This window comes from Rissa tridactyla, chromosome 8 (genome assembly GCF_028500815.1).
Source record: "Rissa tridactyla isolate bRisTri1 chromosome 8, bRisTri1.patW.cur.20221130, whole genome shotgun sequence".
In the NCBI taxonomy this organism is placed as follows: Eukaryota; Metazoa; Chordata; class Aves; order Charadriiformes; family Laridae; genus Rissa; species Rissa tridactyla.
Window position 1 is genome coordinate 48,410,191 of NC_071473.1, and position 24,732 is coordinate 48,434,922.

The following is a 24,732-nucleotide window of genomic DNA, read 5'->3' on the forward strand; positions in this document are numbered from 1 at the left end:
CTTCAGCTTGCTTGCTCCTTTCCAATTCGTGAAATACTAGCTAATGAGAATTTTTGCAAAACGTGTGATGTTGTGCTCTTGTGCTATTGAACGTCACACTGTTTCCACCACTCCAAACCTTACCTTATTCTTCTTCTATCACTCCAGCTGTTAAAATGTTGACACATATCAAATGAAACAGCAGCTCCCCTTTGGACTACACAGCTGGAGGCCTTGATCCTACAACTGGAGTCACTTTTATTGCTAAGTCCCACAGAGGCACCCACATATATCTGTCACCAAAGCAAATCCCAGTGAAGATGCCCAAAGACTATGCAGCAAACTAACTGAGAAGCATGAGATGACTCAGGGGCACAGAACAATATTTCATAAGGGGAAAAAAAAAAAGGGCAGATCAGTTGTCTTTTCTGGACATCTGTCCCCTGAACACATTCACATGTATGTATTTTCTCTACTTAGAACATATCCTACAAACTGCCCTGGATTGCACAAGCAAATATTTAGGGACCTATCCTAGACACAATTATGGGTATCAGATTTGCATTTCTAGACATTACTTCCACTAACAGTCTTCCTTTTACATCTTATATGGTATAACACTGCTATGAGCACATTCTCACATTCATAATTCTATAGTGTTAGATTCTTGCATTATGAATCTAACAGTGAGACAGAAAAAATACAATAGTTTAGCTTCAAACACTGTCAGGAAAGCTCAAGAAAAGCACGATGCCTGAAAACAGCGAGCTGCTATTTGGAACAGGTAATACTTTAAATTGTTGGCATGTTTAAAATATATTCCATTTTGATTACATGTCCTCCTAGTGTTTTATAAACATGAATCGGCTTCTACAAATCCCTGCAAAAAGCCAGCCGTATCCACAATCTACCATCTAGAAAAAAAAAAGGGAATAAAGAAATAATTCACTTATTCAAAACAATGTAGCAAAATGGGTGACAAAAAGTAAAAGGCTCAAAAACCTTCTTCCATGATGTCACCTTCACTGGAAATATTTTTCTGTTTCCTTCCACAATTAATTAAACAGGAGACAACTTTAGACAGTCTTTCAGGCAATTCTTTCGAATCTTGTATAACACAATGTGCACAGGAAGACACCAAGGTCCTAGAAGAGACTGCAATGCAGTGATTTAGCCCACATTCCTTTGTCAACAGGGGGCTTGATCCTTTTGCAGGAAGGTAGTATATAATAATAAGATAAAATATTTAGCAAGGAAAAACTTTGTGAGAAAAGCGGCGCAGAGTGTTTGCACTCCCATAGGAGCTGGGAAAGATTGGCAAGAAATAAACATCAATTGAACTTTCTCATGGATGGCTAATTAACAGACTGAAAGACGGCGTGGTAGCAGAGCCTGTTCCACTTCAACACTGTCCCTCATCTTATGCTCATTCATAGAGCACAGGAAGCCCATCCCTGGTGTCCCAGCTTCCTATAGCACGCTGTTGACACACCAACACCATTCAGCCCAAGGACCCATCATAAATTGGCAGCACTTTTAAAACAGAAGACTGACTCGTCCCCCTTCTATTTACCCTTCAAAACTAAAACACAGTATCTGAGGATAACAAAGCTTTGTGATCCAAGTAATCGAGCCAATGCATATGCTGATTTTGATCTAGCAAAATAAACAGTCTTTTAATACATGTCATAAACTATTCCTAATACACATCTGTGGATGTAAAGTCACTTGCTACTACTGTTATTGCTATATTAAAAAGGAAAATTATTCCTATCTGCATAAACAATTTATGGTTTCATTATTTACGTTCCTTCTATGACCAGATTAACTTTACTAATGAGCGTCTCTGTTCTCAGATAGTATCTTTAGCTATTGCACTGTAAAATACCTGCTTAAACCTTATCACTGATTACCTGAACTTCTTGCCAATGCTTCTTCTGCTTCAATTAAAGTCTCTAACATGCCTTCTGTTAAGTTGGGACATTTTCCAATTACAGCATAGCCATTCCAGATATACATCATTTCCTAGGGTCAAGGAGAAATGACAGCATCATTAATTACAGTGATGGATAAATGCAGTTATCAAGTACTTTAGTTTATCTCTGTATGATGAAAAAGTTACAGATTCCTTAAACAAAAAGTCAGTTTGTCAAAACGTATTTTCACTGCAACTGAAAACCTGTTACATTGGTTTGCAAAACAAATTAGCCCCAGAAGAAAACTTAAGAGCCATTTACTACACACAACGCAAGGAGGATCGCTTGAATAGAATGCAAACACAATCCCACTTACAGACGAAGGCAAGCACCAACAAAACAGACAGACTTAAAACTTTCATGGCACATGGCTAACTGTCCCGCAATTAGTCTCCTCTTGTTTTTCAGGTCTATCCTAGCCAGGGCAGTAGTAACTATAAATAAACACAATATATTGCTTCCATAGAAAAACATATGAAATCTCAGGGCAACAAAACAAAACAAAAAGATTCTATGCAACAAAATAAAAAAACCCAAACCCACCAACCTTTAAGCCAAGCTTCAAACAAATCAACAGAATCTGAGAGCTGAACTGTAAACCCCTTAAATTCCTCAGGTTTGTTTGATGTTCCCACAGAAAGTAACTTCTTCCTTGTTCAACTGTTCTTAAGAGAAAATTTTATTAAAAACTATTGGTTTAATTCCTATTTGTTATCGCGGTCCTCTCTTACAGTATATCACCAGACCAAATGTGCCCATTGCCACTAGCAATCACAAAGTTAAAGATGAAAATATTATATAGACTTACGACAAGGTATTTATTCTAGTTAGTTATGTGACCTAATCTGTATTTGAGAATTTGAAGCTTTTCAATAAAATTTCTGTACAGAGTAAACTGAGTTCTGGAACTATAGTACAAAAAGCTGTGAGGCTAGAAGAGATGAAACAGTACGTTAACTCCAGTCACTGCTGCTTTCACCATCTGGTCTCTATTGATTGGAAAACCCGTGATGAACTTACTGTATCTAGTGCAGATTTGTTAACATGGTTTTGACACAGAAGTACTCAAACTACATTTATTCTAGGCTAAATCTCTGAGCTAAGACTTGCTCGAGGACTTGCTCCTCTCAGCAAGTGTTTTCACAGAGAAAAGAAAAATCCTAGAGAAGAGATTCTGCACCCAATTACACATCCTCCGAGTGCTTTTAACTGGTCAGCTGCGGCATCTGCTGCCTCCGAAATGCAACTGCAGCAGAAACAAAGGACACGGTGCCCGGCCGCTCCAAGGAGAGCCCTTGGTACGGAAACCTATGCTGCTAAAATTCCCTTAGAATAGCCCAGCCAAACCCCAGGTGTGTACGTTTCTTACTCTCTACAATCTCTGAAACGTGAAAGGCAAATCAAAGTAACCTAATTATTTCCCTCATTTCAGTCTTATGATTTAGTGGCAAGTGGCCCCTAGTGAATACCCACACTACACTGTAACAACTCTCTTTCTTCACTGTGTCACATACCCAGCTGGTGGGCTGAGAAACGACGACTCACTGGTGTCTCCAAGAGGCTCTCCTTGTTCAGGCATTTTCTTAAAGACTATTTACTAATTATCCAACTGTTTCTCAAACACAACAGCTCAAAGCGCTGCAAACGTTAACACCACTGCACTTGGCAAACCTGCGGAGTCAAAACCTTCTTATGTTCTTTTACATGTTCTTTGCAGGCAGATTTTTGTAAGTGCACCATGTAATGGGTGTCTTACGCAGCTGTTCTCATCTGGCCTCAGGGAACTGGCCAGCGTTACAGGAAAAAAAAATTAATAAAAAAAATTAAAATCAACAGTATGAATGGATTGGCTGAAGGATTTGGCTGTTTCATCCCCTGAGTTGCTCTGGAGAGCACCAAACTGCAAACATTCAGGGGCACGTTAAATAGATGCTTACACACAGTCCCCAATTCTTGCATTGTTTTCGTGATTTCCCCCCCTCCTAACTTGTACCTTGAAGTTTTCTTTTAGCACTCTCAGTAAATGACACATGACAGAAGAGACCTAGGGCAAAGTTCCTCAAAAGGGAATCAAAAGAAAGCTGTTCGGAGCACGCTAGTCTATAGCTGGAATAATGAGTTACACATGCAACACATTTACGTGTCACAAACAACTGGCTTAGTTCCCTGTGGCTGGTGCATGCCCCAGTTTTACAGCATTCCTCGCATTCATTTGGCTTTGCTTTGGGAACATTCCAGTCTCCTGCAGAGGTTTTACCTTAGAAACATGGAAAGATACTATTCTAATTATCTCAGATTTATTTCCAGAAATTAAAAAAAATGGTACTAAGGGTGTGGGGGTGTGTGTGTATTTCTAACTTACCAAAGGTGGAACAGGCAAAGGAATGGGGTTTGGAGAAAGATATCGTCGAGCTTTCCGAATTGCAAACTTTTCTGTAGGCAGTGATTTCCCTGCAATTTTCAGTTTCAAACTGGGAACAATCCTGAAAGTTGAAAGGAAAACGTAAGGAATTTTTCCTTTGTGAATCTCTGGGAAAAAACACATTCAAGCTTAAAAAAAAATCAAGCCAAAGAGAAGTTAAAAGAAGTTGTTACTTTTTTAAGGTGCTACCTATTGCTACACCTCTGAGGAAGCTGAGCAATACACAGTCACAAAAGCTGTCTTTATGCAAGGCACGTATATCTCTAGGCTTCCTCTTTAATCAAGCAGGAGGAAGAGGGACTCTTCCCCACCCAAAGAATAAACGACACGATGCACCTAATTTATAGAGAGCCCATTCTCTCTTCACAGGCTAAGAAAGAGGCAAGCTAGCTTTTGTCAGTGTTCCTCCCATTCTCCCAAACACCAATCTGCCTGTAATGATTATATCAAGATATGGAAAACATGAAAAGTATCAATATATTGTAAACACATAAAAAAAGATATTTAGATTTTATAGAAAAATTGCAAAAACAAAGCAATTTTCTTTGGCCCAGCAAGCTTTAGACATTTTTGAGCTTAAACATTACAATCGGGTTAACTCACCGCATTAATAATGCATACGTTCACTTGCACGTTTAACTATTCGATATTCCTCTCAGACTCAAAACCCAAGAATCAAGTTGTACTGATGTTGTCTCCGCTAAGGAGGCACACCTCTCGTAGTATAATGCACTGAAGGTTTTCACATCTTACATGCCATTTTGATTAAAGGAAAAAACTGAAAAAGAATGTGAATATTACACGCAACAGCAGAGCAGCCACTGTATGGCTGACAGACCTAATATCCTGTCTCTAAAGTATTTCCAGGCCAATAGAAGTCTGCTGTCTGACCTCAGGATCCACTTGAGTCTAAGGGAATGTTTTATTCTGCAACTTCTTACCAATCCAAAGCTACTTGCGCAGATCCTCCAAACTGCACAATAAATAATTTTGCCTCTCTCCCACAACGCTGTGCCGTAAAAAGATAGGAAACTCTTGTAACTGTGAGTTAGCAAATTTTACCTAAATAATTCAGCTTCTCTGTCTCCAAAAGGACTGCAGTCATCTGGTCCAAACATACTGAGATAAGCAGCTTTCATGTAAATATAAGTAGCCTGCAAATGCAATCAAGAATATCTGTACAGAAAAATGAATTTACAGCATCACCATTATTGACATAAAGCACAGAACAGCAACAAAGAGGAAGAAGTCACTGCTTTTGCTCACAGACGTAATCTTACAAAATTTTAAGCAGGAGGTAAGTATTTTAGAAAGTGGAGTACAGAAATTTTTTTATAATCATATATGTCTTTGTTGACTTTGTATCAACTTATAGTTTATGTCCACATTCCAAGAACAAATGTCATGTTTGTGTAATGTGAATTTTTATTACTCTCAGGAATATATACTAGAAAACTCATGAAAAAGGTCATGCTCAGACAAAAAAAACCTACTACTATGTCTCCAATCACAACTTGGTAGCCTATCTCAAATATTAGGTTCTAGAGAACATAGAAGAGTTTTGGAAGGGTTTCACGATTTCAGATTATGAAAAGTACTGATTTCACAGGGCCTGCTGAGCAATCATACATTCAACAACCAAGGAAAGCAAAGCAGTAGAGGACTCTAGCAATAGCAGAGAGTAACAGTGGGTGAGTTCTTGAGTACTGCTTTAAGGAGTCTACAGTAACCATAAGGTTCAGGAGTTTTCTACAATATTTTAAGCTGTGATTATTTCTTCACACCAGAACCTAGCAGTGCCTATCTATACGTGACCATCTTTCATTTAGCACACGTAGTTACTAGTTTGCTGCTATCACGTTGCACTGTAGAGTACATATTAATAGGAAGCATCTTCTCTGCTTCTCTAAGACTGCTGCAACGTAGCATAAAACTGTATGCACAGTGTAAAAGGACACACATCAATACTAATCCTACAGCATTTCAGGATATTAAAGCTTTTAGCCAGGTGGTGCACCCCTGGCTGTGGGAGTTGCGCGGAAGCTATTCAGACAAATGCGTTGCTGGAATCCCCAGGGGCACAGGGGTCCAACACCGCAGTTTTCTCCCAAGTGGGAGCTCTGAGGAAGTTGCTCACACCTGGCTGCTTGGACCTTGTATCAGTTTTGATTCCCCTTGGCCAATACATACAACGTGTAGTAGAAAAAACAGTCAGAGATACCCTCTCCGCACACGAAGTCTAATCACATTATGAAAAAACAAACCTCCAATCAACCGCACCCTACACACACCCCCCAGGCCAGCTTAATCCCTTCCCCTGAGCCCCAGGGGAAACTGTCAGAAGACGAAGCGAGAGAAGCTACCAGGGTTCTGGATAGTAGAGCTTCTCCCTTTCAGATGCATAGGGCAAGGTGCCTCTTCTAATTATATTTATTATCCTGGAGGCACCACCATGACTAGCCTCACTCATCACCAAAGGAGCTTATATACATAGCATAATGAAAGAAATAGCAACTTGTGCCATTAATTACAGTGTGTTGATGACACAACCACTCAGTACACAGCAGAACATCTTTAACAAGCTGTTCTTCATCTACAAGTCAGGCCCAAAGGATTTCTGTTTGCCCACAATCTGTTCAGATTTGAACGTCTGCAATTCACATTGTTCTATAAGAGCCACTGCAGACCAGGTTTTATTTTACAATCTTCGTCTTCAAAGCTACAAAAAGACAACTCGATCTGATTGAAAGTTAATACATACTACAGGGCCTTCCGCCCTCCTGTTCCAATTAACTTACCTTTGACCAAGTGTTTTCTTTGCTTAGCAGGTCTGCGTAGAAGAAAGCCATCTTCCACTGGCGCTTGTAGGTGAAGCACCACATGAGCTCCCAGTAACACATGTGATGAAACTGCTTCCAGTATTGCTGAGCCTCGCAGCATTCTTCATACCTATTAACTGCCTGAACACAGAGATTTCCAAACACTGTCTTAAATCATGTATAAATGCATGTACGTCGGTGCTGTAATAAACACTGGGGCTCCATGACCTGCCGGTTTGGCTCCTGCAACTTCCAAATTATTAACAGCCCAGTATTCTCCAAAATCACATCTGCTGTCTTCACAGAGGAGACCCTTGGCTCCACAGTCATCCTGGTGTTAGCAAGTTTACCCCTGCCACAGAGCTCCCCATTCTTGGAAGTTATATTAAGTCCTAAGCATAGGCAAAACGAATGTTTGTGTTTATCAGGAAACTAAAGTCAAAGGGCAGATGCTCAGCTGACATTATTGTTTCAGCTCCAAAGATTTCAAGGGAGCTACCACCCTGCACACCAGCTGACACTCTGTCTCAGAGTATTTTGGACATGCATTCTTCACCTCCCTAATTCTTTTAAGTTTTGCATGACTCTCCACTCAGACCGAAGGCAAAGGATTACCACTGGATGTTATTAAAGGCCCAGCTGGCTTAGGATAGGAAAGACAAAGAGAAAACTGTGTCATTAATACTGGCGGACTAGATGATCCCCAGAAATTAAGAAGGGTAGCAAAACAAGCTGGTCAAACAAGCTAGTCAAAATAGATTTCAAAATTCCTATTTGTAATTCATAAACTACTAATTACATATAGGCCAAAGCCGCAGGAAGCATTAGCCAAAAAGGAAACATTGTTCCTGGAGGAGTTTTTCCTAAAGCTTTTGAGACTTTCCCAAGAGCAAAAGGATTACTTACCGCATCAATATTACCCTTCAGTGTTTCTATCCTGCCTGCAAAAAACAGGAATATGGCTCCCTGTAATAAATAATAATAAAAATACAAGTATTCTATAACAGTTTTCAAGCTGACTACACAGTCTAGATTTGGCAAGAAAACACTGAACGATCATACCAAACTAAATTGTGATTCGTTTTACCTTTGGATAGCGAGCCAAGTAAGGCTTAAGTAGTCTTTCTGCCTCCTCAACATTTCCTTTTCCTGTCCCTAGAATGCATAAAAACGCAATTGATAAAAATAGTAAGAAAAGACAAAAGAATTAAAAAAAAAAGAGCAGGAATGCAAAGTACCGATTAGCCATCCTCATCTGGGCAGTATGTAAGCTCCTCTCCCTGATAAGTAAGGCATAAATACGGGTTGATGTTGCACTAAGCCAGCAAGCAGAAAAAGCTGAACAACATCGTGCTTACTGATGTGAAAACTCACTTATGCGCAGCCCAACACATTTTGTAGAATGCTTTAGCAGGAGATAACAGGGAAGTATCTCAGAGGGAAGCTATCACCTCCCAAAACAGTCAGGGATGACACATAAACATGAACAAAGTATTCAGGAAGTCATCACTTACAGCCATTATTTGAACCTCCCAAATAATGCACCTGACTACTGAACACAGACTTAGTTCTCACACCTCCTTTTGCTATTCCCATCGTCTCCCTTATGTGCTAAGCAGAACTCCATCTTGAAGATTAAGATGCTCTCTTCAGTTATGATCTATTGTAAACTGTCTCCTGTAACTACCGTAAAATCACTCACAAATGAGTTCCGTTTAATCTGATCACAAACAAACAATTCACTGACAAATAGGTGATGGAATCAACTTTTTCCCCCGCTGCGTCCCACAAGAACTAATCAAATCCAAGAGTTATTATAAACAATCTTACCTAACACAAAGGTCATGAAAGTATGATAGCAAAGCAACAGCATGGTACACAGCACCGACCTAAAGCTGTATGATGACGCTCCTTCTTGAAGCTGCAGCAGACCATGCTCCTGTGCAAACAGAGGGGAGGAGGAGAAAGCATTGGAAAAGAACCAAAGCTGCGTTTTGCTAGTTTGTTAACTTCTGCAGGGTCATCTACAGGTTGCTCGCCCACCAAATTCCCCAAATGCACTGATATACATTGCTTACATGGCAATCGAAGATAAAAACCACACATATGAAGTTACCTAACAATTTTTCATGGAGCTACTGCTTAGCCTGGAAAACATCTGATGACAGAGCAGTGATTTAGGATTTATTACATGGTTAACATAAGAGAATGTGAGACAACTTATCACCATCATCCAAGTGCTGCTAAACAGCATTCCAGAAAGAAAAACCACAGAGTTTTGAAACGCAAGACAAACACCTATCGCCACTGCAGTGTATCCGTGTTTGTTGTTCCTCACTGCACAAGCAAGTTAAAGATGTCAAGAAAAAAAAAAAAATCTGCAACTAGCAGGGCAAAGGATAATAGGGCAAAAGGATGTTTTTAACTACGTTAAGAACAAAAGGAGCTTTGCAATGATGTTAGCCCACTACCACCAGTGGAAAAATACGATGAAAAGAAGAATACCTCAGTTCCCTTTGGGAAGAACTAAAGCAATCAAATATAATGCTGTGTTCCTATTCAATGAGAGTATGACGGATAACCAACTTTAAGGATTTGAGCTCCTGAGGCAACAGCATTTAGCAGCCCATTCTAGGACTGGTTCCATGATATCAACAGCGAGAATATAAACATGCAAACATATTAAATATGAGGTCTGCCTACTAGTAAATACGCACAATAGAACATCCACTGTGTGCTGGGGAAAGTTCTGTTTAAAAGTTACGCTATGACTGCAACGGAAAGTTACTGGAACATGATGTATGCGACTATAAGGACATCGTTTCAAGCCAGCTACACTATAAATAGGGACCCTGAGGGATGTCTATTGGAGCCACTGCGGAAGGTATCAGAGCACTCAGAGCATGATCTCAACACAGATTTTCATCTTTCGTGTGTCCTTGCCAACAGATGGGTGATACTCTACCTCACCTTTACCACTTACTGTGTAAAGCCTGAAGCCTGTAATCACATTCTACTTTTCATCATGTGTGTCCTTTTTCCCTTAACTAGTGTGGTTAAGTGTTTTCACATAAATACAGTTATTTTGTGTTTTTTTAAAAAAAAAAATCTTAATTTATTACATTAATTACTGGTATAGGGAAAGGTATCATATTTGCAGGTCAATTAGTATAACATCTAGCCTGGACAAAATAATGAAAGTATTGACTTGCATTTCACATCAGAAGAAATTAGAAGATAGTAAAATCGCTACTGAAAATCCATGACTTAACGGAAATCAAGCACTCGGCAAAATAAAGCCAACTTCATTTTCCGCTGACAGCAAAAGTCTGATTGATACAGATAAGAAAATATGATACATTCAGCTTCTTTAAGCTGCCCAGATGAAACCCACAAATATTTGGATTTAAAAAAAACAAAAAGTAGCACTGTAAAGTATAAGCAAGGCAAAATATTCCGTGGAATAATTTTTTGGCAGAAAATCCAAAAGTAGATTTCTAAAGTACATTTTTTTGAATTGAAAAATCTTCAGGCTGGATATTTCACTGAGCCTTTACTGACATCAGTACTAGGCCTTAAAGTGTTTGGTATCTTCCATATAATATAAAAATACATATAAAATGGCTGCCGATCACATTTGTGAATAGCACTAAGAACGACACAGAAACAAATTAATCATATAGAAAAATTTAATCATTTGTGAAGGTGGTCTCACTTAAGTATTTCAATCTCAAAAATGTATTTTGATGCAGCCAAACACACAGTTATCACCTGTATGGACCAGGAATGCAATCCACACTCACCCTAAGAGGGACTGCATCCTGAAAAGCAGTAACTGTGAAGTAACTGGGTGAAGAACATTGCCCATTCATCAGAAGAGGGCTGCAAATCTGTCACACTTGAGCCTAAATTCTTAAACTGAGTAGTTACACAGGTATAGGAAGCTCACCAAGCAAGTTAGTTCACTCTGTGGTTATGTCCATAATCCTATTTTGTCCAGTACGGGTCTTAAAAAATGCTTACTTTCCACTCTGCCACTTGAATACCCCAAGCTTTCTACATTAAAGGAACAACATAATCAGCAGACACAGTCTGAAAAATAGAAACCTAGAAGTAGTTGTTAGTATTACAATGCTTGCTTGTAGAAAAGGCTGCAACAAAACTGCTTCTCCTCAAAATAACTCTTGCAAGCTGCTTCTGTTATAATGAGATCCCCGGAAAAGTGGGATGATGAAGGGTGTCGCTGGGCAACACGTGTCAGGTACCACATGCAGTCAGCCAGCCAGCCTCCCCAGGCTCCCTCCGTGCCTGGCAGTGACAGAGGTGCTCCTCCCAGGAACAATTCAGCCCAGAAGCCGAGGTCAGACATTATGAATTCACCTTCTCAAGCACCTACTCTTTCTCCACAGGGAGCCTACGGAGATTAGCCAGCAAACCTAACTAGCGATGTGAGGTGTCATGAGTTGGGCAATACTATTACACCCATGTAATCCTCACTGGGGATCAAACTGAGGATCTCGGAATCAAATCACAAGCAGCTACTCCTTAAGCCTAAGAAGTAAGTCCATAAACAAACTACACTCAATGCTGCCAGTCACTAAATGAGTATATATTTAATTGCTAGGACACACCTTCCAACCATAAATAACCCATAAATATCTCCCACACCTATGCCATAGGTGATATGAGCAATCCCAGGACACCAGGAATGAGCTTCCAAAGTCAATTACAGGGCATATCGCTACAATATAAAGCAGATGTCAAGGCAGTAAGTGCTCGTAATTTTTCAAAAATACTTAAATGACATCAACGCATTTAGGTTTTGTTTTCACGAAAATGTGAGTTACTCTGAAGGGCATAAGGTACAATGCAGAGCAGGGAGCAATGACGCTTCTTAGAGACAAACGTGAAACGATAAGGTAACCCTCACCTTTCTCTGCAAGTTGCTCATAACATAGAATCATGGAATTGCTGAGGTTGGAAGGGACCTTTAAGATCATCAAGTCCAACCTTTAACCTACCCTGACAAAAGCCACTTCTAAACCATGTCCCTAAGTGCCCCATCTACCCTTTTTTTAAACACCTCCAGGGATGGTGAATCCACCACCTCCCTGGGCAGCCTATTCCAATGTTTAATAACCCTTTCAGTGAAAAAATGTTTCCTAATATCCAATCTAAACCTCCCCTGACGTAACTTGAACCCGTTTCCTCTCGTCCTATCACTTGTCACCAGGGAGAAGAGGTCAGCCCCCATCTCTCTACAACCTCCTTTCAGGTAGTTGTAGAGGGTGATGAGGTCTCCCCTCAGCCTCCTCTTCTCCAAGCAAAACAACCCCAGCTCCCTCAGTCGTTCTTCATAAGGTTTGTCCTCCAGACATCCCATAATCCCTTAATTCCCACAACTGTCACGACATTGTATTACGTCAGTATCTCATTGATTTGATCCGTGTTTCAAGACACCCAGTGCTCTGTCATTCAGGAGTCCCCACAGGAGCAGGGGGGACTCCCACAGTGAATGCAGGACAAACAAGCACAATGCTCAAAACCATTATCGGACAACGTTATTTCAGATGTCACTGACTAAAATCCATTGACTTTCCTGAAGCAAAAGCTCTTGAATGATATTTTTAAATTACTCTCTTTTAATTAGCCATCTTGACAATGAAAGCAAAGTAAGGTCAACGTTCACGCCCCATGACCTGTTCACTTTACTGCAGGCTTAGCAAGGAGGATGGATGCTACTAACAGCTTTTATGAAGAACTGACTAATTAAACTGGTAGATGGGGCATTTGAATGTATCCCATGAAATAATTTCAGTTTTACCCTTCATTTAAAATTTGCAGAAGATAATCAAAATGCAAATCAAAAAGATGCTTAATGGGAAACTGGAATTAAATTTATTAAAAATTGAGACATCAAAAATATTCTTCAGCTCAGCTGCTTTGGGAAAAACATCCTCCCACATCAAAAAGTGTAATTTGAAAGAAATTGGTTCTATCTGAAAGTTTTCCTGCCTTTGCCTGAAATCACACTGTCATCTGACCCTCTAACAAATTGCACTTAACATGTGGTGGGCTCACGTCAGACTTTTCTACAGTTTAGCAGCAGAGTATTTGTAATCGTCTATAAAATAAGAACAAGAGTAAATATTAGCCTGAGACCTGGCAGAGGGGTCAGTAAGAAGGGTTATATGGGAGACAGCATAAGGATTCTTCTGATCTTACACCAGAAGTTAGTTATCATTAAACACAAAAAGTCTAGATGGGACACATACTCCACCTACTGCCCAGTGGGTGAGGAAGGCATGCCTCCCCAGCACAGCATACCTGACAGCACGTATTACATACTCACCCAAGTTTTTTCGTGAAATTGGGCAAAATTGCATTGAATGGCAATGCCCAAATGCAGGGCCTATGCCATTAAACACAAACAAGCCCATATTTTGGCCAATGAGACAGAGGAAAAGAGCCTGAACAGTGACAATGGCACAACTGGCACATCTTGGAGTGGAAGGGAACAAACATGGCCTCAGGCTACTTTTATAATTTCTTGATCTTATCCTACCTACTAATTTGAGAGTCCAGGCTGCTGTTAAATTGATCATGTTGTCCACAGTACCCATAAATGGCTTAGGAAGTAATCAAGCTTTGGGCATGTCCTCATTTACTATCAGACATAACATGTCTGAGAGACAAGGAGAGTCCCCAGGGGCAAATCTGCTGACTTCAAGGCAGATTAGTATCACAGAAGATAACGCAAAGCAATTTTACATCCAGTTTCAATAAACACATGACCCACACCAAACGCAAGCTGTCCTCCAGTGCACTGCAGGTAAACTGTAAACAGCTCAAGGCACTAGCCACGGCTCTTTTGTCTTTTGCACAGTCTGATGCTCACCACGAGCATTTCACGGAAAAGACTGCAAGACCAAACACAGATGTATCCAAAACTCCTTTCTTCTGGATGGGGTGCAGCCCATGACATACAAACTTTCCCTCTCCTCCTCTGTCACTGTTTCTTTCACCTTCTAGACTCTTGTCTGTACTGCAGGGGACAGTTTCCTCCTGCAAGCTTCTGTGGAAAACCACCACTAGAAAGGGTTGCAAATCCAGCTGCAATTTTGCTGTAGGCATCTGACTCTCAAACGGTAAATGCAGACTGACTTTTTTTAGGATGTTAAAATAAACGACCATCAATGAACTTTGATCAATATGTTTAAAATAATCCCTTTTTATGGTGTGCAGACAGCAGGTTTTTCTCAAATTTATGGTAATCTAGGTCATGCTTCAGTGAGCTATTAAAAAACTGGAACAGGAGCTGACTCATCAACACAAATATCAGCCCACTCATAGCCATACAAGAAATCCCAGGGCCAAAAGAAAACAACAGAAATTCAATTAGAGGGCCAATTTTCATCTGCAGTAATAAGATGAGCGTTCAGCAAAGTATTCTCAGAACTCTGATGGTACGTGAATTGCCCTTACATTTCTAGGATAATATTTTGCTTTAGATGCTCTTTGTTTCATAACTGATAGGTAGAACTATTTGATTTTTTTTTGCCTCTACTGCTTGTGAAACAGCTCCTGGAAATTTCCAAGTCCTAATCCATGCTCCCTCAAAAGCTCCTTGCTTTTAAACAAGACATTTTATTTTCAGATATAAGATCCTTCTTGTTAACTAATAAAATGGCGATGACACTCATTCACCTGTCACGTAAGGTTGCAGCTATGATTAAGGAAACACTTAACTCCTTGAAACTTGTTTTGTAAATAGAAAGCATTACAAAAGAGTTAAGTTTTAACTTGTTTATAGAGCTTCTGTTGTGTTTGCAGGACATCAAACATTTACCTTACCCCGCACTTATGAAATAAATCTGACTAGTGGTTTAGGTTAAATGGACCATGTTTTCTTAACCCAGGAACCCAACTTCAAGTGAATCTTATTTTCTGCTGGTAGAACGAGAGACGAGGACAGGTAAAACATATCAAGGCCAAGATTTTCCCATCAATTTAGTATTCCACTTTGAAACAACAAATCCACAAAAAACTAACGTAGCACTTTCTGTGCATCTGCCTTGCAGAATAACTCAGGTTCCCGTGAGTTTACTGGTGCTTCATTACTAAACTCGTCCTTAAACTGCATGCACAAACAACACAGGTCAGACTGGTTACTCTTTGCAAAAAAGCATTTACTTTTTTAGGTAAAGAGAATTTAGGTGCCACACTCAAATTACCAGTTGCTATTAAAGACATGGAGAAAAAAAATAAATCAGAAATTAAATTGAATTTTTTTTCCCAACTAGATGTCATGCAGGAACCTGCCAGGGACATCCAGATACTGTAATGACAGTAGCTATCAAGTAAGCTAATTAATATATTAAAGGCTAAGAATACGCTTTTGGCTATGGATTCCTAAGCACAAGCGTACATCAAAAGACCAGTAACTAAAAAACTAAATATGTCAACATCATTGTATCAGCCATTGTCTTTATCATGTTTCACAACTGTATCATCAAAAATATAAAGGAAAACTGAGCTGCATGAAAGTATCAATGCTAACAGTGCACATGTGCGATACCAATCAGAGTGTCTCAGAGAGTTACAGCTAATGTGAGAGAAAAAAAACCAACTAACCTTCTGTCTCCATTCTTTAAGAGTGAGGGGAATGTACCAATAATATTCAGTTCACATTTACCTTGTTTCCAGAAAATCCAACAAACTCCAGTAATCTCAGAATCCGTGCAGGAAACATGGACAAAGTCTATAGGAAGAAATGCAACAGTTAATGCAGTAATAAGACTTTCCGCCTCTCAGCTACCAGCTGCCTCCTACAACTTTTACAAACACAAGAAATAATCACTAAAATTACTAAAAACATCTTTACACGTCTGATGATTTTCTGGGTAAGTGCATACATCTGCTGTATTTTACATACAATTTAAACAGAAATATCTGTTTAATATAGGGACCCTTTGTCTCCAGGATTCCCTTACAGAATCACAGAACCATAGAGTTGGCAGGGACCTCTGGAGATCATCTAGTCCAACCCCCTGCCAGAGCAGGGTCACCCAGAGCAGGTTGCACAGGAACGTGTTCAGGCGGGTTCTGAATGTCTCCAGAGACAAGAGACTCCACCACCTCTCTGGGCAGCCTGTTCCAGTGCTCTGCCATCCCCAGAGTAAAGAAGTTCCTCCTCATGTTTAGGTGGAACTCCCTATGCTCAAGTTTGTGCCCATTACCTCTTGTCCTGTCGCCAGGCACCACTGGAAAGAGCCTGGCCCCATCCTCCTGACACCCACCCTTTAAGTATTTATAAGTGTTGATAAAGTCCCCCCCTCAGCCATCTTTTTTCCAGACTGAAGAGACCCAAATCCCTCAGCCTTTCTTCATCAGAGAGGCGTTTCAGTCCCCTAATCATCTTGGTAGCCCTTCGCTGCACCCTCTCCAGCAGTTGCACCCTCTCCAGCCCTTGACAGAAATAGGCTTACACAGCACATGCTTAGCAACTCTAGTACTTCTTGGATGTTTCAGAAATACTGGATACATGCCACACAGTACATATTTGTTCTTTGTGCAGTAAATCTAACATCTGGGCACTTGCCAGACTCACGCAAAGTAAGGCAAGCAAGGGGAAGCACCAGGCACTTTCTGCAGCCCATCACTTGAACAACCACGTCACCCCTGGCCATCTCTGGGCCAGTGCCTCTCTGACATACCAGGAATTGTCCTGTACCATTTGACCACTCGCTTTCTGACCAGAACCCCAGGCTGCATTCATATACCCTGCCAACAGCCAAGTCCCTGGGTACTTCCCAAATGCCAGTTAAATGTTAAACGGAAGTCAGCAAGCACAGGCAACTGCTGCTTTGATGCAAGGCTTCTTCTGGCCTTCATCCCAGTGGGTCCCTTCTCATGAGACTGTAACGCCTTCCTTTCCAAGTACATCTCAAGCTAACGAACACCATACTGGAAGCTGGGCACAGGCACTCAGCTGTATTCTCAAAGAATATGCCCTCGGCCCATGTTAGATGAGATAATTTCTCAGTTGATAATCCCCCCCAACATGAGGATGCACACGTGGGTCTGCGCACACAAAGCAGTGTTGTCCACGTTGGGGGCAGTAGTCTATTTCTAAAGTGTATTGCTATCTGACGTTCTTAGAACGGAAAGCAGGATCCTGCAAGTGTCAGAGCACATACCTAATTTTAACCACATGATTAGTAACACTGATGTCAGTGGAACTTCTCAGGTATTTGAGTTAAGATCATTTTCAGGAGGGCTGCAGGTCTTCAAGGTCAAGAGGAGAGCTGTTGGTACATACCAGATTAAATGCTCCAACTCCAAGTTTTACACCTCCCTCAAAATGAATATGGTTCTCCCCTTTGACATAATGTGGAGACTGTATGAGACTGTCCAGCTCCCTGAAAATGCACAAGATTCTTTTACGTTGTCAGTAAATACAATCATTAAGTACAATTCAGTAAGACAGTGACCCCATAACCTTGAACCACATAGTAGTTCAAAAAAAGGTCAATTTGTCACCTCACCCAGGTGAGCAACACCTACAACATTTTGTTGGATTTATCAACAAATCATTTCTGTCACATTACTATCAATTAAAAAAATATGGAGTCATGGAGATTAATTCCTGCCAAACAGATATAGTCAATTTGCAACCACATTTCTGCCTGAAAAAAATCTTTCAAGAACGGCTGTTGGGAATAACGCCTACCTTTACTACTGCAAAAAGAGGTGACGGGCAGTGCCGGAGAGTTAAACTTAAATTGGCAAAGTTGATTTGAGTTTCGCTAATTCCTGAATTAGGTATTCCCTTTTTGTGCACGTTCATTCAAAAGAACATTTTGTTATATGTATGAAAAGACAATTGTAAGAAATATTTTAAAATGGGCAGGTATATTGGAAATTACTTTTCACTTATTTTTCTAACTTTCACTGCACATTTTAACGTAATTTTTAGAATTTACTACTGCACTTCACAACCTTTCGTACACGTTGCAAGTAGCTCCCCATAACTTCCTGGATGAAAAGAAATCTGCTTATAAGCAGATGTTTTTGGCCTATAGACACTAAGTAATGGGCACATTGTGAGTCTGGATAAGCAACCCTGCTTATCATTTGCAATAGCACGCACCTTCTCTTTAGAGCAGAACAACTGCCATACTTAACCAGATTAAAAGTCCAGCTAACCAAATATTTCACTCAGACAGTGGCATATGCTTGACTGTTCAGGGACTCCATGACGCAGAGGGTCTGCATCTGTTCTATTATGCTAACTAGCACCTATAAACCTATTTCCTACAAGTTTGTTTACTCTGTGTTTGAGGCCATTTATACTTTCCATTGCAAGCTCTTCAGTGTATTATCTCTTAATTTTGTTCTAGTTCTACGCATATTGTTATGCATTATCCAACAGGGTTAGGGTCCACTATCTTTACAATCCAAATCAACCATAATATCAATTGTCCTTTTTTTAATGCAAAAGAGGAATTCGTGCAGGCTGAGGAAGGCTATAGGCATGAGGCCCATAATAGAGGCTGCAATAAATACAACAGTAATTTATTTGTGAACTGGATAATTCAACCAGCAGCATCTTTTTACTGTAAGAGTACGCTCAAGCACATCATCACTCTGACTTACCTGTATGTTTGGTAACTGTTTCGGACTTTGATGCCTCCTTTTATGAAGCTAACCATATTCTCATCCTGTTAGAAAGGAAACACATTAGCAATATGAATTTATAAGCATTATAAAGAGCTTTTGTCTTCTTGACATGAACGTATGTCTCGAACATAATCATCATGACATAGACAATACAAGTCTCTGAGGAACAATACATGGATTTAGGATTTCCTTTCTGTATTAAAATAGTTTTACCCTGTTCAGACATATACACTTTATGTTGATGCCTTCTGTGATTAGCTTAGCCCTTGTGACCTTTGGACCATCTGAATTTGCATTAATGAACGCAGGACTAAGCTAATGAATGGCACCTAAAGTACATGGATTTGTGGCTGTTTCAGAAAATAGATTTCTCTCATTTGTCCTTCAGCACAGTTCAGATCTCAACATTTCCTGGCTCAGCACCTGATACAAATAACTGCAGGTCCTCAGGAGTCTACAGAATATAATTTCACATCCTAGAAAGGAAGCAGGGTAAGTAAAGTTATGCAAGATACTTGAATATTCAGACCAAAAAGAGTGTATCTCTGAAATCCATACTAGTACAGCAACATGCGACATTACAAGCTATAATGAACTGAGAACTTAAGGCAATGTGTATCTGGGGGACCATTAGTTTACAGTTTTATGCCGAATAGAAAACTCTTTAGTCTCAAACTTTCTGGTGGCAGTTTCTTGCCTCACCCATCATATAAAATCTGTCATTCTGGTTTGTTCGCATATCTGCTATTACTTTGGGGTAGGAAAACTACGTGTGTTTTAGCAGATGACTTTTCTGCGATGGTATTTTAAGAGGCTGTATGAAGCATTGTGGAGAAAATAGCATAGATTAGATGAACACCTGGTTATTTTATTGTTAAGGAAAAGGGCCCAATTGTGCTCACTGATATGTAAAGAAAGAGATAGAACCTGCCTCAAAGGGCTTTCCATCCTCCAGTAAGCCAGGAAGATAACTCAATCCAATCATTGTAACAGTTCAAATTCTTCCAGACTTTGCTTTCTGTGAACTAGCATAGGAAGGCTAATGGCCTCAAGCGAGGGGCAGGGGCTTACTCCTGCAGCCTGCACCACCACCGGGAGCCTGTGTCCTTCACTGTCACCCTTAAGCAACATTATCAAGAGTGATAATTGAGGACAGAAACTGCGCAACATAAATTATCATGTATTTCCTGATGATATATCCTCAGAGACTTGAGTCCCAATCACATGCAACAAAATAACCACAGAAAAATGTGATCCTGTTTTAATTTTTTTTGTAGAAAAAGTCAGATTTTAATTAGCAACAGGGTGGGAGGGGAGGGGGGCTAGTATGGCATATTTAACTATATGTAAAGGTTCAGTTAAATTTTCCATTGAATGGAAAATGGAAAGAGGAGATAAGATGGTTTAAAAAGCATTTAAATTCAGAATACACATGATATCAACAACAGAGATAATAAACGTGAGAATAGTTCAAGCCCTGAAAAATCCTGAGACTAGTTTTTATGTGGATTTTTCAACTGGATTTGGTCACTTACATTAAGCATCAAAACTAACCCACTTCAATAGCTGTTGGAACCAAGTGCCTTTGTTTAATTTTTAAAACCAGTTCACACATTCATGAAAAATTAAACACAGAATAGAAGAAGCAGCAAATGAATGTGCATTCTTTATGCAGGAGAGGACAAGAAATCATTTTCTTACTCTTAAATTTCTCACGTATCTGTAAACATTTCTTAAAAATATATACCTGCAAAAAATAGTGCTTAAAACCAAGAGACGCTGCATTAAACACTCCTTTTTTACAGGCACAAAAGAAACATTCTGAAAAGCCTCACTTCCATAGCTTCAGATATCATCCAAACTGTCCCCAGAGCTACAGACTGCTCATCCCAAAACAGCAGGAATATGGAAACAGGTAGCTACACCTTGGGCATTTCAAAATCCAGCACCTTCCTATAAAGTCACCATCATCAGCACTCTGAAAACCTTCAGAAGAAGCTACTCTGATGACTGGGTTTGCTATGAAGCAATAGTTTCTAGCAGAGGGGCACGGCAGATAGCTGAAAAAGGTTACACGGTTCATGAACGATCACAAGCAACATAAATCAGAGCCCATCTGGCAACCCCCAAACACTATAAAATCACCACCTGCATTTCATTCTCCATCAGCATCTTCGAGCCACAAAGCAGAAGCCCTTTGTGAATGCGACTTTATTATCCCCTCCGCATAGATGAAGAGGCCCATCGTCATATAGCAAGTACAGACAAATCGAGAAGAAAAATCACTTATTCCAGCTACGATTAACAATTTAAATTGCAAGCTGGAGCCCTGGTAAGTACTGCTAATGTTGATCCATCAAACAAATCAAGCTTTATTAGTACAGACAGATAAAATTCGAAGAAGAGGGAGAGCTCCCCTTCTTTTAAAGACAGGCAGCACCGTTTAGCAAAAAGCACGCATGAAGCCTAATAGCTGTGCAGACTATAATAGCTGTTCAAGAACAAACAAGCAAGAAAACAGCCTTGGGAAAGCAAACAGCAGCCTGACTGAAACAAAAATCTCACTTGCATTCCAGTATAACACAGCTTCAATGACCATCTCTTTTTCCCCCCCCTTTTTTTAAATCTGATACCCCCAACACACAGTATTTGAAAATGGGCACTTACTGCAGCTACATTTCACACATCCAAAAGGGAGTGGAGAAGGGTGTCACAGGGGACTCAGTGCTACGTGTATCCAGAGAAGCATTTTTAGATAATCATGAGGGATAACAAAATATTCTCCTATCTCATCAGCAGATAGTCCAGATAAAATCCAGATTTAATCCAGATGAAAGTGTTTTACACCATTAGGGTCAAACTAGGGTCTTCTACCATTCCATTAATTTTAAGAAAAGAAATCTGTACGGAGTGTACTTCCCCCCCCGCCCCCCCAAACAGCCATGCAGGAATCCATACCTGGAGGAATGTAAGTGCTGCTCTCTGAAGTAAACATTCAGCATAACAAATTTCTGCATGGATTTCCTCTAGTTTCACACAGAAGGAAGAAGAAAATAAACCAATCAGACAAAAAGTAATTAAAAAACACTTAGCCTGTAAGTATAGGGGTAAGATCACAAAGATCAAACAGAAAAATCTTTTCCAAATTTGCTGTAGTGTTTCAGTTCTAAACTACGGAAGTAACTCCAAACAGAAGTGACACACAGTTACGGGAAACTTTGCAGGAATTTCTCTGGTGCTTTCCAGGACTTCCTGGACCTAAATCCTTTCTAGACATTTCAATACTTCCTTCTGGGTATTCCTTTACCCAGCAATTTTGAGAAATGCCCCGTCAGCAATCAACAAAAACAATTAGCGATTTTGGATGTGGTGGCACAGTAATTGCCAAAACACTGATCCAGAAATTTTGTAAATGCCAAATCAGTGACTTTGTCAGGGAACTCACAATCTGCAAAAACACATCGGGTGAACAATTCTACATGGTTCAAACGACAGCAAAAAAAAACCCCACAAAACCAAAACCATTATGCATTTAGAGATAACATTACCTTCAGTAAAGTGTTCAAGGCTTTGTCTATGCACAAGGTTGTTGATAGAATCTGCTACTGAAGATTTTTTTCTAAATCTGCAGAAAAGTCAGTTTGGTCATTCTGGACACGAAGCATCAACAACAGAGAACTGTATCTTTCAGCTGGCCACCCGTACAGTCACTAACATACCTCTAGCGCTCACCAACCCTCTGTCAGCTTACCACATACACAAACTTCTGCATATTCTATACAGAAGTTAGTCAACACGGTCCTCCTGGGATCCATCTATTACCCTTCGTATGCAGAAATCTGTCTTGATGAAGGAAAGGGATAAGGGGGCTTTTTTATTTATTGTGTGTGTGTACGTGTGCATGTGTGTACAGAACTGGGAGCACAGTTGACTTAAAGACAGCCAGCTACAGTACAACCATCACCGAATGGGAAGATTATGCCATATCTGTAAATGGTAATTAACTTCCAGACATTGCAGAAATGGGGCTATAGACAGGACAGAAATCTAATTGACCAGAAAAATCAGATATTGCAGTAAACTGAAGTTTTTAAGACTAGACCGCTAAATACCTTAAGTTATGTGGTGTAACCTCATAACTGACCCTCCTTTGAGCAGGAGGGTGGACTAGATGACCTCCTGATGCCCTTTCCAATCTCAGTTCCCCTATCATTCCTATGAAGTGACATGTCCTTTTTTAACCTGCAAATCTTTCCAAACTTTCCCATGAAGGCACTGTTTATTGACTGAATCGGTCCACACTTACTTTTGACAGGTGGCTTGAGCCTCCTTCATTGTGTTTCCTGCATTCAGTATGTCCTGAGGATCAAACGTCATCATAGCTTGCATTTCCAATATAGTGGCATAAGTCAGTGCATGATACATACTATCTTTAGTTCTGAAAGAAAACAAGACATAAAGCACAGCTGATTTGATAATATTATTACTTTTAAAAAACAAATACAAATCCAGTTCCAGAAACATATCAGTGTGACGGGAACAAGGTCTAAATGAACTAGAAATCAAACACAAAGGACACGCAAAGTAATTGAGAAACACTAATAGATTGAGATTTGTACAGGAAATCACGTCAGCAGCTCCAGTTTCAATAACTGCACTAAAATGTTGCAATTCTGAGCCAAAGAAAAGTATTTAACATACATAAAGCACAGGAATTAACCATGTGGCTAACCATTCAGAGACGACAGAATCATAGGGGTTTTTTAATGGAGTATCTAATGAATACTATGGCACATGACACAAATTCAGATAGCCGTCTTCTATTTTGGGACAGTTACTCAAGACAGAGTTAAGGAGATAAGTAACACAATACTATAACCACGGCCAAAGTAGAATCTTCTTCAAACAGATCTTCGCACCAGAAACACTCCAGGCTACACCAAACATTACAGCTTTTTCCTCCTCTCGCTTTCTGCCAACCTTCCACCCCAATTTGTTCAACTTAGATATTCCTCTGCAGGATTTAAGATGGTGCCTCTTTTGCAGAAAGCCAAATGCCTTGGCATTAGTGCAAAGAATTAACTCCTACCTGCAGCCATTGCCAGCACCCTTCCTCTGGCGGAAGAAGAGTTTGTGTTTTGCACACGTTTACAGTGTTCAGCCAGCACCCATCTGTGTTATAATCCTTTGCAAATGAGTCAAAGTATCTTCAGGCCTAGAGCGCCAATAAAGACAACTTGGGAAATACAGTGAAGGGAAAAGCTCAGATGAATTCCTGCCACAGAAACTCTCCACCCCTGACGAATAGCACAACCACCCCTGACAAACAGCACAACTTAGGCAATTACTGCTGAAGAACAACAATTGCTATTTCAATTGTTTACACTTCCAGAATGAATCAGATACTTCTATATGGCAGGGAACATTAAAAAATACTTGTAGTTAAACAAGGATATCCTTCCAACAAAATCTCCACCCTCAGTCCACCTATTCTCAATACGTGTACCTCAGGTGTTTGTTTCTCAAAACAAGCCGCTTCATTTTCTTTTTCTTTCAAGGAGAAAGTGGTGTGCCAGCAATGTGCCCTCGCTGCAAATCGGGCCAATGGCCTGCATTAAGAGGAGTGTGATCACCTTGAGGGAGGTGATCCTTCCCCTCTGCTCAGCACTGTTGAGGCCACAGCTGGAGTGCTGCCCAGTTCCAGGCTCCTCAGTACGAGACGTGGACATACTCAAGAAAGGCCAATGATGAAGGGCCATAGTGGTGATTATGAAAGGACTGGAGCATCTCTCCTATGAGGAAAGGCTGAGAGAGCTGGGACTGTCCAGCCTGGAGAAGAGAAGGCTCACGGGGA

At 40.2% G+C, this 24,732-nt stretch overlaps 1 protein-coding gene across 4 annotated transcripts in view; it reads right to left on the bottom strand.

The window, feature by feature from the left end:
* Nucleotides 1-24,732, bottom strand: part of TTC39A (tetratricopeptide repeat domain 39A) — a 49,651-nt gene that overhangs the window by 6,655 nt on the left and 18,264 nt on the right. For 3 of the 4 annotated variants that reach the window (XM_054210608.1, XM_054210607.1, XM_054210609.1), the window contains 13 exons: nt 23,185-23,316; nt 22,427-22,503; nt 21,837-21,904; nt 18,855-18,919; nt 17,518-17,617; nt 15,892-15,957; nt 9,027-9,135; nt 8,284-8,351; nt 8,103-8,162; nt 7,176-7,337; nt 5,440-5,531; nt 4,318-4,438; nt 1,893-2,004 (listed from right to left, as the gene is read on the bottom strand). In XM_054210608.1, the coding sequence (XP_054066583.1) occupies nt 1,893-2,004; nt 4,318-4,438; nt 5,440-5,531; nt 7,176-7,337; nt 8,103-8,162; nt 8,284-8,351; nt 9,027-9,135; nt 15,892-15,957; nt 17,518-17,617; nt 18,855-18,919; nt 21,837-21,904; nt 22,427-22,503; nt 23,185-23,316 (1,232 nt within the window). Of the gene's footprint in view, nt 1-1,892; nt 2,005-4,317; nt 4,439-5,439; nt 5,532-7,175; nt 7,338-8,102; nt 8,163-8,283; nt 8,352-9,026; nt 9,136-15,891; nt 15,958-17,517; nt 17,618-18,854; nt 18,920-21,836; nt 21,905-22,426; nt 22,504-23,184; nt 23,317-24,732 lie in introns of those variants that run through there. The other variant, XM_054210610.1, reaches the window with a different exon arrangement.